This window comes from Oryza sativa, chromosome 10 (assembly GCF_034140825.1).
Source record: "Oryza sativa Japonica Group chromosome 10, ASM3414082v1".
NCBI lineage: Eukaryota > Viridiplantae > Streptophyta > Magnoliopsida > Poales > Poaceae > Oryza > Oryza sativa.
The window spans coordinates 113,774-126,913 of NC_089044.1; the positions used below are offsets into that span (position 1 = coordinate 113,774).

Below are 13,140 nucleotides of genomic sequence, written 5' to 3' on the forward strand. Positions count from 1 at the left end.
ATTATAGACGAGTCTAATCATGGTGAATCTGTTTGATCGCCCATAATCGCGGGCACGATTATTTATGATCAGAGTAAAACTATTCGAATAGTCGTGCCCGTGGTTATGGCGATCAACCAGAATAGATCTCATCTAAGGGTCGAGGGGGAGCCGCCCCCCGCGGTTTTTAGGGCAGCGCCCTAAAAAGGTCACGGGGTACATAGATCTTATCTACGATTCGCCATGTGAAAACCTTAACAGCGTAATCAAATTATGCCGAAACCGAGGCAATCTCATTGGCTTGTCTTTTCTCATTGGCGTGCGGTTCCAATGGACATCGGACTATCCGATGAACACAATCGCGCTCGGCCATGGTGAGTACCAGACATTCCAGTGAAGTCACCAGCACATATACCGATTGATCTCATCAACCCATGTGCCTATCGGTCCATCTCATGTTCTGATCATCTAAGAACTCATCTACTACATAATAGATCTTATACTACGCCCGCATATCAACAAGTACTCCCTCCGTCTCAGAAAGAAGCGACTCCTGGAAGGCCAAGGCAAAATTAGCACAAGTAGCTAAAGACCCAAATACCCTCGTAAAGTACTGCCATTAATTGACAGTTATGTAAAATCAAACCAAGATTCTCTGCAAAGTAGTACTAGTGCTCTGGAGTAGTACTAGCATCCAGCAAGTGTGAACAAGTGTGAACGTAGTTGTCTTTATTTTTTTCTCACCCATCGATGCTAATTAATGAGCCGATTGAGCAGTCACTTCGTAATCAGCAGCGGTTGAATGCTTCTTGTTTTTGTGTAGAAGTCGCCTTTTTACGGGACAAACTCTTCTCGCTAGAAATCATCTCTTTTCAGGACGGAAAGAGTAGGTAGGTAGGAATAAGATTGACAAGGTACCAAGTGACCACCAGCTCGCCACTGCTGTTACAGCCTAAAGATTATGTTCGATTTGCTTGGAACGAGCTCCTCCTCTTTTTATATCCTTTCTTGGTTTGTTTGAGAAAAAAATGAGGCTTGAGCTTGCAACCTGGTCTGGACCGAATCGTCCCTATAAGGCCCATTCAAGTTTTTAACAGTAAATTGGGGAGAAAATGAAACATGGAAAGTGGGTGCATGTTCTAGGGATTAAGAAGACGCGCGTCCATCACAATGAGTTTGGTTCCGTATGGAAATAGAATGGAATCAGACGCGTGAAGAGCTACACGTGCGTGAGGGACAAATCCAAGAAATTTGCCGTGCAGGAAAAAAAGGAGGGCCTCGTCACTCTCGAAATGGAAACCGAGTGGGAAAAGAACGACAGACCACACAAATGCTCCGAATTTTGTAAGTAAGTGTGTGTAGTATAGGCTAAGAAAAGAGAAAGATAAGACATGATAAAAGATAAGTAGATAAATTATGAAGGGGGTAAGATTTCCCATAAACGGACATATATACGGACGGTGATGAATTAGTATAGTAAAGTAATTCAGAGCTCGCCGGCCGGAGAGGTCCATCTGTCGAGCATGTCGAGGCACTCCTTGGGGCGGTACTCCGGGGCGGTGTGGCCACCGCCCTTGACGGTGGCGAAGGTGAGGTTGTGGTCGTAGACGGTGGTGAAGCCGGCAACCTGGCGGTTGGAGTACCACGGCCTCCAGGCGGTCACCACGTTGTAGCCCAGCGTCCGGATCCACTGCTGCGTGCCAACGAACGTCATGTCCAGGTCGTGGTCGCCGTTGTACACCAGCGCCCTGTAGCCGCGCTGCGTGAGCTCCGCGTGGTAGGGGATGGCGCTGTCCACGTCGTGCCGGAAGAGCGGCAGCGCCGTGCAGCGGCTCCAGGAGGCGATGGAGCCCTCGTGGATGCCCAGCGTGGCGCGCACCTCCGGGTCGTCCGCCCACAGGTACGACAGCCGGTAGCCGTTGTCCCTGCACTCCACGGGGAGGCCCAGGCGCAGGCGCTGGTCCATCGTCGTCTCAGGCATCGCGCGCCCGCGCAGCGCGAATCCGCATATGGGCTCCAGGATGTGCACCGGGTTGATGGCGAAGGTTGCCATGCTGATGGCCTGCAGCGCGTTGGCGCAGTCGGCGTTGGTCGGGGTGGACACGTAGTCGCCACGGCAGCTGCTCCGCGCGGCCTCGTACATCTCGTCGGAGATGAGCCCCATGCCGTGCATGAAGGGCACCTTGCCCCCACTGTCGTACTTGACGTCCGTGGCAGCGTTGCCCACCAGGTAGCCCTTGAGGTTCAGCCGCGCCCGGGCGTCGTCGTCGTTGGCGATCTGGAGCGCCGTCACTGGGACGGTGTAGCCGGAGTAGGAGTCGCCGCCGATGTAGAGAGGGTTCGAGGCGAACTCTGGGTGATCGCCCAGCCATTTGGTGAGGAACACCACCAGCTGCTGTCCCGTCTGTGTGAGGGTGACGTTGTACCCTTGTTCCTCACGGGCGTAGGAGAACCCCGTCCCCACCGGCGCGTCCAGAAATATCACGTTGCTCACCTAACATCAAACATATATCACTCTTCATTATTCATGCAATTTATTTTTTTAGGCAAAATATATTCCACATACTTGATTCATTAGCTAGTACCTTGGTCCAGGAATCTTGGAAGTAGAACAATTGAGGGAACCCTTCCGTGTACCCAGCTACGTCAAACTTGAGAGGGCCTGTATATATGCACGTGTACTCATTACCTTTGAAAATCATTTTCCTAACAAAAAAAATTATACTCCTATTAATTATATAACCGACAGGATCACGAGCTAATTTCAGCAACCATCTGTGGTAGGCATATATACGCACTGGCCTTTTTGTCTGGCTAGCTAATTGAAATCCTTTTCACTAATTCACTTGTAAAAGCAATTCTTTTTTTCTTCAAACGAACCGGCACATGATTGTGCCAATTTCATTGGATATAGCAGAAAAAATATACAGGCTATAATAAGGAAAAAGTTAAACAAAAACACACCACCACCCCGTGCTAACAATTCCAAATACACTCCTGGAAAAAAGAACTAGGACGAAGCCAGCGCCGATATGCAGGACCGATTGCTGCTAGTCTACATGGGCTGGAAATGCGCCACCGAACACCTTCTCCAAAACAAAACATCATCAGCGGGCTCCCAGTCATCCTCATGGAGAAGGGTTGGAGAGGGAAAGGGCGAGACAAAAGAAGATCCGCTTGTTCCTCACACCTACCCGGCGATGACAACTGAGAAAACATTGAAAACCAAACTGAGAGAAGTCCGCGTCAATAGGAAGACGAGATCTTGAGGATGATGCCTCCAACGAGGTCATGATGCTGAAAATACCACTATCATCTGTCAAAAGGGCTTCATTTTCACCCGAATAATCTTACCAGGGGAGGAGGCGTTAGCTCGAAAATGCCCTAAAGGGGGGAACAACCCTAGACGTGGTTGTTGGCCCAGAGAACTCCAAGCATGGCTTTTGCATGTAGATCCCTCTCCAAATTTGTCACCAGCAACCTAGCACTCCACCACTCAACCGGTCTCCGCCACGCTAGCAATCCTTTGCTGGCCAGCCACATTCAACGCTACCAGTTCTGCCAACCACCTCGTCATGGTGTCGGCCTCCTCCTCGGCCATGGCCTTGTGCACCACCGGCCTTCACCTCATGCTCCCATCACGCATCGCCGATCTCCTCGCACGCCCCCTGCCACCTCCTCATAGCACCAACAACCGCCTTGCTCTGCTATCTTCCCGGCCATGGCCACACGTGTCGTGGGTCTGCGTGCTGCCAGCCTCCTCCTCACGAGTCGCTGGCCACCTCCTCACGCTTTGTCAGCCTCCTCGTTGTGTGCTTGCCGCACTGGCCACCTGCAGGCGCTACCACCTAGGCCTCGCCCTTGTAAGTCGTGCCTCCACCCTTGCGCAATCTAGTTTCTCCTCTCCTCCTTGCTGGTTCGTCGTGCATCCTCCCCATCACCGACTGCTGGGGCGGCAGATCAGAAGAGGACTAGAGCCGAGACCCAACGATGCCGGTTTGGCCGCTGATACCGCCACTGACAGCCTTCCCTTCGATCTTGGCAGTGCCTCGGACTATCGCAACCGTGAGAAGAATAAGAGAGCTTGCTGCCGTTGTCCTTGTGCCCCCTCCCCCGGCTTTGCCCACGATAGCTCAGGCGGCGGTGGCGAGGCGGAGGGGACGACGGCTAGGGATGGCGATAGTGCTGGTTGCCGCTTGTGCTATCCTAGCTGGGGCCGAGCGATCACGTACGAGCTCTGAGTGACCTTGCAAAAGCATTAATTTCATTTTATCTTCCCTAGATCTGCATTTTCCAAAGGATTTATTAATTGTTGGATTTAGTCTTAGACAGAGTACTTACTAGTGTTATCACACTAGTGCGTCATGCATTAAGGCCATTCCCAACCCAGAAATTATCAAGTAGTTTCCATACTTGCCATGTCATATAGACACTATGTGTAGAAACTATATATTCAATGAATGGTGTCTTCAAATTAAATTATCATACAATCACCTCTTTTCTCTCTCTTTTTATCCACCTATCACCAAGACCGGCTGATCGGTCTAAGTCAGTATAGCAGGCCACTCAATGGATAGGTGTTGTTCATGTTTCGAGAGTGGCCAAGTTCATAGTATGAAATTAATATCATACTATATACCTTCGTTCTAAAATATAGCAACATTTAAATCTAGACATAGTATAATATAAAACTAAAAATAGCTCAGCTAAGACAAGCCCATGTAATCAATTATTGTTATATATGTAATGCTTTTCGAGCAATTATATTAGTACTTAAGAACCATGCATAGTACATATGGGTGGTAATAGGTCTAAGGCACATAGGTTCTTTCATAACCTTACCTAAGCCCTTAAATATTTTAAAGTCAAAAGTGAATAAAATTTTATTCCACCCGTTTTAAACCAACCCTCGAATTTTATATTGTAAAATGCTATATCGCTTTACCGCTTGTAATTATATATGTATAGTCCATAAGCTGAAATGAACGTAGACAAATAGTTGTGATGTATTAGCAGCTAGCCCAGCTAGCTAATGGCTTCTGCTCTACTTTATTTTGAGCAATTGGAAAGTTAAATGAGGCTTAGTCAATTCAATTTAGGCTGTGTTTAGTTGGTGGAAAGAGTGGGAAGTTTGAAGAAAGTTGGTAATTTGAAAAAAATTAAAAGTTTATGTGTGTAGAAAAGTTTTTGATGTGATGGGAAGTTGGAAGTTTGAAGTTGGTGGAGGGAAACTAAACACGGCCTTAATTTCAGGATGTTCCCAATCTTGGGCATATTCGTTCTGTATTAATTTAAATAAAACCATTCAGGAAAACCAAATCCCTTCTTGAATGTCATTGACAAGCTACTCTAACTTCTGGTATATTTCCTTCACCTAAAAAATGTTCATAGCCAGAAATCGATTCTGTTTAGGACACAGAGACTCATATATAGGAATTAATTATTTTATTGGGGCCAGGGTGGGTAGGGGGAATATATTAAGGCTGTGTTCTTCCCCCACCTTTCCTAACTCATCTCTATCGTGTTCCGCGCACGCTTTTCAAACTGCTAAACGATATGTTTTTTTTGCAAAATGTTTCTATACAAAAGTTGCTTTAAAAACCATACCAATCCATTTTTCAAAAAAATAATTAATCATAAGAAAATACATTGCTCCGTTTTGCGTGCGCGGGAGGTGAGTTTCCAACCTCACCTCCTGAACACAGCCTAATTGGGAATGCTCCAACTTTTATAGAAGTATATAGGAGTGTGAATACTAAGGTTGTGTTCAATGTTCCCTCGTTTTTCGTAAGTGCATTTTCCAAACGGTTAAACGATGTTTTTTTAAAAAAATACTATAGGAAAATTTCTTTAAAAACATATTAATTCACTTTTCAAGTTCTTTTAGCTAATATTTAATTAATCATGCACTAATAAATTACCTTGTTTTCCGTGCATAAGAGATGAGTTCCGAAACTACTCGTTCGAGTGCAGCCTAAGGTGTACTTCCTCTGTTTCATATTATAAGTTACTTTAGTTTGTTCCATGTCAAATCTCTTCAAGTTTGACTAAGTGTATAGGAAAATAGGATAATATTACCAATACCAAATAATTATACTATAAAGTATTAAATGTTGGATTTAATGAAACTTATTTGGTATTATAGATGTTGCCATATCTTTTTATTAAACTTGGTTAACTTAAAGAGGGTTGACTTAGGATAAAAACAAAGTGAATTATAGTGTGAAAAGGAGGGAGTAGAATTTTTCTAAGAAGATAGGTCACTGGCAATACAGCAAGGGAATACCTACACGGCAAAATATCCACAATATTGTGAAAGACCTCTCAGAACGGATAGATATATACAGTGGAAGGAGTCTATTAACTTGGCAGGTTTCAACTTTAATTAATAGTGGAAGGAGCATTCAACAAATTTGAGGCCAAATAAAGACTTGACTCATCGTCAGTTTTTCTTCGGCAACCATCTATATACAATGTGCCATGCTTGTATGATGTGGACAGGGGAGATATTTCCAACGAAAGAAAAGCCGTTGTTGATAACGCCGCGAGCCCCAAGTTGTATTGAGAAGATCGATTAATTATATTATGTAGTATTATTCTAACTCAATTGCTTTGTCATTTCCGTAGACCAGCAATATTATATTGCAAGTTAATTTGAACTTTTGTAAACTACTATGTTGCATGGTGGCAGTACTGGCCGGCAGATATATATGTATATATAATTATATAAAGGCCAAGTCTTACATATATACTTAATTAACCTTTTGCTGTTCGCAGATAAGCTTGTTAGATATATATAGTTGGATATATATATATTAGTAGTTCTTTTATTACACTGAAGACATGCATGCCACCATAGGTACACACACCTGAGAAATTAACAGTCTCCTGATTAATACGTACGTATTTAGAGAGAGAAACGAAGACTAACGGCCAATACTTAGTCTCACTAAAATGAATATCCTAGCTAGTTGATATGTATGAAATATTCGTTGATAGTATATATTGGGATTGAATCCTAGTGCAAGGGTGGAATTAATTAATTATATGTACGGCGCTTCACCACCATGCATATACCGGGCGGGGTGCTTTAATCAATGATGCTTTGCATAGTTAATCGTACGTGTGACAAGCTAGCTAGCTAGAGTAGATTGATGAAAACTCCTATATCAGTGGTTAATTTATTGGGCGATCGAAAATGAATGAAGAAATAATTAAGATAGAGCTGGGTACCAATCTCGAAGAGGAGGCCGGAGAGGGCGGAGCAGCCGGGGCCGCCGGTGATCCAGAGGATGAGGGGGTCATCGGCGGGGCTGCGCTCCGACTGGATGAAGTAGTAGAAGAGCTCAACGGTATTGGTGTTGTCCACCTCCACATACCCCGTCTCCAGGTGGAACGGCAGCCTCCCTTGGAACCCCTTCACGTGTGTTATCACGTTCCTCGCCCGACTCGTCGTCGGCGCCGATGCCGCCCATGTTGCCGAAACCAGCAGCAGCAGCAGCAGCAGCGTCGATGTGGCCCTGGTAGTCGCCATTGGTATCGACGATGAGCTAGCTAGCAAATGCATGAGCCAGGGCAGCAGGGGCCCCCTTTTCTTTCTTAAATAAAGGTCCTCCGTCCGTCCGTCCGTCCGTCTTTGTCTGGCTACCATGCTCTTGTCCATTTCTTAATTTAATTTATTTACTGTGCATGCCGCCCGGCCCTGTGGGACAATAATTAAATTAATTGATTTCTTCACGAATTTTATTAACGAGATCGATGGACTTGTTTACAAGCACTCCCCCCACACACAAAAAAAAAAGCAGTCAAAAAAGCTTTACACTGGAGATGAAGAGAAGAGATCGAAAAAGGTAAAGGTAGCTAGTGACCCGGGGTGCATATATGCGGTCAGCGATTGCGTGAGCTACTCCGTCCGTTTCCTTTCCCTACTGCGCAAGAGTACCAGGCCAGCTCTCCAGCTGATCGATATCATATGAGAGGCTGCGACGCATTGCCGTCATCTAACTTCACCCTAGCTAGCTGCACCACACGTACACGAATCTACCTACCTACTGTAAGCTATTAGCTACTGTACAACTATATCTCCTCTCGATCGGGACACATGCCCAGCATGCTTCTCAACTCTTTCCAAAATATAACAACATTTAATATTAAAAATTTATCTCATAATATATATAACAGTTTCATCGCTATTTAAATTTTTCATCTATTTTGTTTTCTCGAGCAATGAAAATCCTCTCTTATTTAATCTTATCTCTTTTCTTAATACCTGTACTTATACTTAATTAAAATATTTCATATTTTATTTTGGAATGAAGATTGTAAAAGTAAAACACGAGCACATTCAAATTCTCCCACGAGCTAGACATAGACAATTCAACAAGGAAGAAACACATATCGGTGAGTACCTACAACATGACAAAAGTCTAGCTAATAAAGTCATCTCGTAGCCGCTTGTTATTTCTGTGTCGGCTACTTCATCTCATTCGTCACGTTCCTTTGGCAGATAGCTAGCTAGCTATACTTTTGCTACTCACCTTAATTAATTGCTAGCTTATTAACTCTGTTAGGTGTGGAGACGGATCGATGCATCTGAATTCGATGCTGAATTTTTACATTTGTGTACTTTTCAAAATCTTATTTTACAAATAGATCCCAAAAAACTTAACCTAACAATGCTCTTTTTTGGTTGCGCCGGAGGGGATAGCGCCACCCTCCAACATGCACTACAATGAAAAAGCTTTTCGCTGGTGGCTATTTTATATTTTTGCTGTCGGCCAGTGCAGTCGCCAGTAAGAAAACCCAGTGAAAATAGCGTATTTTCGCAAGCGGGAATTAGCCGCCAGTGAAAATATATTTTCACTGGCGGCTACCTAAAGAGAACCGCCAGTGAAAATCACACCAGCAAATCCAAAATCCCCCACCCCAAATCTCAAATCCCCTACCCAAAAATCCCCCACCCCAAATCCAAAATCCTTGGACGCCCTAATCCATTCACAAAATCACAAATTCATCACAAATCTCATAATCAATTGAACAAATTCATTCACAAACATTCCAAACCATTCACAAATCACAAATTAAACTCACATTCATTCACAAATCACAAAAAGTAAAAAAAAATTGTCGTTGTCGCTGCACTCCACAACGGCCACCGCACCTATCGCCACTAGCTGCCGCCGCCGCTGAGGTCATTGCTGCACTCCACCGCAGCCGCCGGACCCCGCCGCATGGAGCTCGACGTCGCCGCCACATGGAGTGGGGAGGAGCTCGTCGCAACAGCGGGGAGGAGCCCGTCACGGCTCTCCCGTGGCCGGATCGGCTGCCCGCGGCCCAGTAGTGATTATGTCGTCGTCGCAGCGGCCTCCCTACCCTATCGGGCTCCCCCGTCGTCGTGGCGGCGGATCCGGCCACCCCCCGTCGTGGTAGCGGCGGCTCCAGCCTCCCCCGTCATCGTGGCTACGGATCTGGCTACCCACGTCGTCGCGGCGGCGGATCCAGCCACCCCTGTCATCGCAGCGGCAGATCCGGCCTCCCCCATCGACGCGGCGGTGGTGGCGATGGCAGCCCTCGGCGGTGGTGGCGATGGCAGCCCGCGGCGGTGGAGGAAGGAGAGAGAGAAGGAGAGGAGGAGAGACTGAGGTGGGGGCGGTAGGTGGCTAGTGTGGTGGGTTTATATATTCGCCTCAAAACTTTTTTCGCAATGGTCCCCTTTACCTAGCTTGGCCGCCAGCGAAAATCAGTTTTCGCTGGCGGTCCGTAACCCCCTCCCCTCATTATATTTGTGCTGGCGGTTTTTGCATATGGCTGCCAGCGAAAATTAAAGGGTAACGCCAGGAAAAATTGTTTTTCTAGTAGTGATGGTGGCGCCAGCTAACCTAGCGCCGTCACCATGCCACCTCGGCAGAAGGGCAAACGTGGCTGGGCTGACGTGGCAAGGGGGCACCAGTTGTGCTGGCACCGTCCCACTCCCCAAGACCTTTTGCCTCGAGCTGCTGGCTGGCGCCGCCCGCCGTCTCCAGACCTTATGCCTCAGGCTGCCGGTTGGCGCTGCCGCCCCCCCAAACCACGGTGCCAGGGTGGCTGGCGCTGCCCTTCACTCCCTAGAACCTTCTGCCTCGGGCTACCGACTGGCGCCACCCCCCCAAGCACGGTGGCTGGTGCCACCCCCTCCCCCCAAGACCTAATGCCTCGGGCCGCCATCTGGCGCCACCCACTCAACCGCCGCGCTAGGGTGGCTGGCGCTAACCCCCCCAACCCCTCGACCTCCTGGTCCTTCTGTCTCTGCCTGCTGGTTGGCGCCGCCCCTTCCAACACGGCGCCTAGGTGGCAAGCGTTGACAATTCACAGTAAACATACAATGCAAATATTTGGACCATTTCACAGTAAACATACAAAACAAAACAAGTTCCACATCAAACATCACGTAGTCCACAAGTTAACTAAGTTGACAAATAAGTCCACAAGTCCATCACATAGTCCATAAGTTCACAAGTCCACAGGTCCATTAAACAAGTTAACACATGAGAAATAGTTGAACTTCGTAGAAATTACTTCTTGCATTGACACCGAAGAGCCTGCCAGCCTAGAGTGTACATACATTTGAAAAACCAATTAACAAAACAATTACAAAACGAAGCGAGGGAAATCAAATAGCACCTATAGGGATCCAAACTGAGACTCTTTTACCAAATCAAAGTAAATTTCCCATTCCAACTGACCTAGCACATTCAATATATACTTATGCCCTTTACCAACATCGTATCGCCCATAAAAACGAATCTCCACATTATCCTCGGTCCATTCAAGAGCTTCTTTCACTTGTGACCTTAGTTCATCTAGAGTTGGGCGGGCGGGAAACAAAATGGTCTTGAATGACATATCTCAAACTCAACATGTGCACCAACGTAAGGTTCCACCACTCTACCACTGTACTAAACACGAACAAGTCTATCCATCTACACCAAAAAAAATTGTGACTTTATAACTAAAATCACATCTTCCTTCCTAAACGTAGTCCAAACTGACATATTATAACCAATGCATAACTTAAATTGTCCCAAAGCTACTACTTCACGAAAAGTATTTAATCCACATCCAAAAGTACCAACAAGTTAACTAGTGCATTAAACATCAAAATATTACAAATACTCCGTCATACAACCCAACCAACTTCTAATTAACAATAATAAATTTCTATAATGCTACCGAATTCGGCTCCCATTCATATAATTCATACCTACAAATTTAACCTAAAGCCTCTGGTCCATCAAATTAATAATTCAACGTTGCCTCAAGTTTATTTTTTCATCCATCTGTCCAACCAAACCATCTAAAAATTCACATTACCACATATATAATTCAAAAAATCATGGCACTACCGAATACATTGCACACATGTATCACTATAATAAGCAAATCCCAAGAAAAAATATTGAAAATCACAAATTTGGTTAAAAAGGGGTTCTGGGATTACCCTTCGATCTACAAATTCAACTGATTAAAACCAAAAAAAGAGGGGGGGGATGGAGGAGTATACCTTTCTCGTTGATTTCCAAAAAAATCCCGTGAAAAACACCTTCAAATTGAGTGGATTTGAGATGGAGAGGTGAGGGGGCAGAGAGAGAGAGAGAGAGAGGGAGAAGAACTGCACTCGGGCTTGGGGCTAGCACTGGGCGAAAATGAGTGGGGGAGGAGAAAGGGGTAGGCCCCGCGCGGGTTAAAGGCGCGGCCCACCCAGGGAGAGTGCACCAACCATGCTGGCGCCATGGTATGTGGGACGACGCCAGTGTGGCTGACGCCCCCCTTCGCCACGTCAGCCCAGCCAGGTTTGCCCTTCTCCCGAGGTGGCACGGTAACGGCGCCAGCCTCTCTGGTGCACCAAAAAGGACTATTCCTGGATTAAGTTTTTCTAGGGGTCTATTTATAAAATAAGTTTTCAAAAAGGACCAAAATGTAAAACTTTCAGATGCGTACTGTACTTCAGTACTGTTAGTCACGTTGCGAAACTTTTGGGTAACACATATTGTTCTATTCGAATGCTTCAGGAACCGACTCTTCCCTGGTCTGCCAAGTTGTGTCCTGCCTTAAGCTCTATGATGTACCCGAATGTGGAGGAATACGAAGGACAAATAGAGCTGTCACCACCTGCTGCCTACCTCACTTTCCATGGAGCACACAACAAACGAAGGTAATTTCTAACCTAGACACTACGTCTAAGTTATTAGTTACTACTCTAGCCTTACGCATGAACTTCCTTCATTATCTAGAGTCCTAGTACTAGAGCATTCAATTGCACATTAAGTGACGAACCCACACCAATGAGAATGCACTACTACAAAAAAGCTCATAGAGATCGGCACTATAGGTGCCGGATCAGCTAAAGCCGGCACCTATAATGCTTTTATCTCCTCCGTGGACTGAAAACACATAAAACCGACACCTTTAAACAACTATAGGTGCTGATTCTAAAGAAGAACCGACACCTATAATATAATATAGGTACCAGTTTTCTAAAGAAAAACCGACAACGATATTATAGGTGTCGGTTCTTCTTTAGAACCGGCACCAATAATAAACTATAGGTATCGTTTTTTTTTAAAAAAACCAGCACCTATCCAAGCCGAGCCGAGCCGATCCAGGCTGACGCGTCAGCCTATATGAGTCAATATCGCCGAGTCTTTATCTCTATCTCTCTCTCTTGCCTCTCGTCTTTTCTCGCCTCCTCTCTCTTGCTTCTCGTCTCGTCTCTCTCTCTCTCTCGTCTCGGCGGTTGGGCGGCGTCCTGGCAGAGGCACAGTCAGCGGTGGCAAGATGGGAGGCAGCAGGCAACGAGCTGCATCGGCGGCACCTACAGCGGCGGTGACCTTCGATATGCTTTTGGATAAGCATGAGAAGCAAGGTGGTGAGAAAGCTCGCAATAAAGGAAAAAGACCAAGATCACCTCCTAGGGAGCGATTTGGTCATTCACCAAGACAGTCGGGATCACCTACATATCATTGTTCTCAAGACATGTCATGAGGGTCTTATCCAATGCCACCGCCGGGTTATCCCTTTCCTTATTACATGCCATGGGGGCAACACCACTAATGTTCAATCATATGCCTCCAATGCAATACAATCAAGGATAGGGAGGACCAAGGAGGCCAGCTCATGAGCATT

The 13,140-nt window shown here is 46.1% G+C and overlaps 1 protein-coding gene across 1 annotated transcript; it reads right to left on the bottom strand.

Moving 5' to 3' along the window:
- Positions 1-1,371: 1,371 nt before the first annotated feature.
- LOC4347942 (serine carboxypeptidase-like 2) lies at positions 1,372-7,551 on the bottom strand. Its single transcript, XM_015758825.3, has 3 exons — positions 7,213-7,551; positions 2,565-2,641; positions 1,372-2,473 (listed from the first exon to the last, which is right to left on the bottom strand). Exons 1-3 carry the CDS (start codon positions 7,544-7,546, stop codon positions 1,466-1,468), a joined length of 1,419 nt encoding a protein of 472 aa, XP_015614311.1. The 5' UTR covers positions 7,547-7,551; the 3' UTR covers positions 1,372-1,465.
- Positions 7,552-13,140: the final 5,589 nt, after the last annotated feature.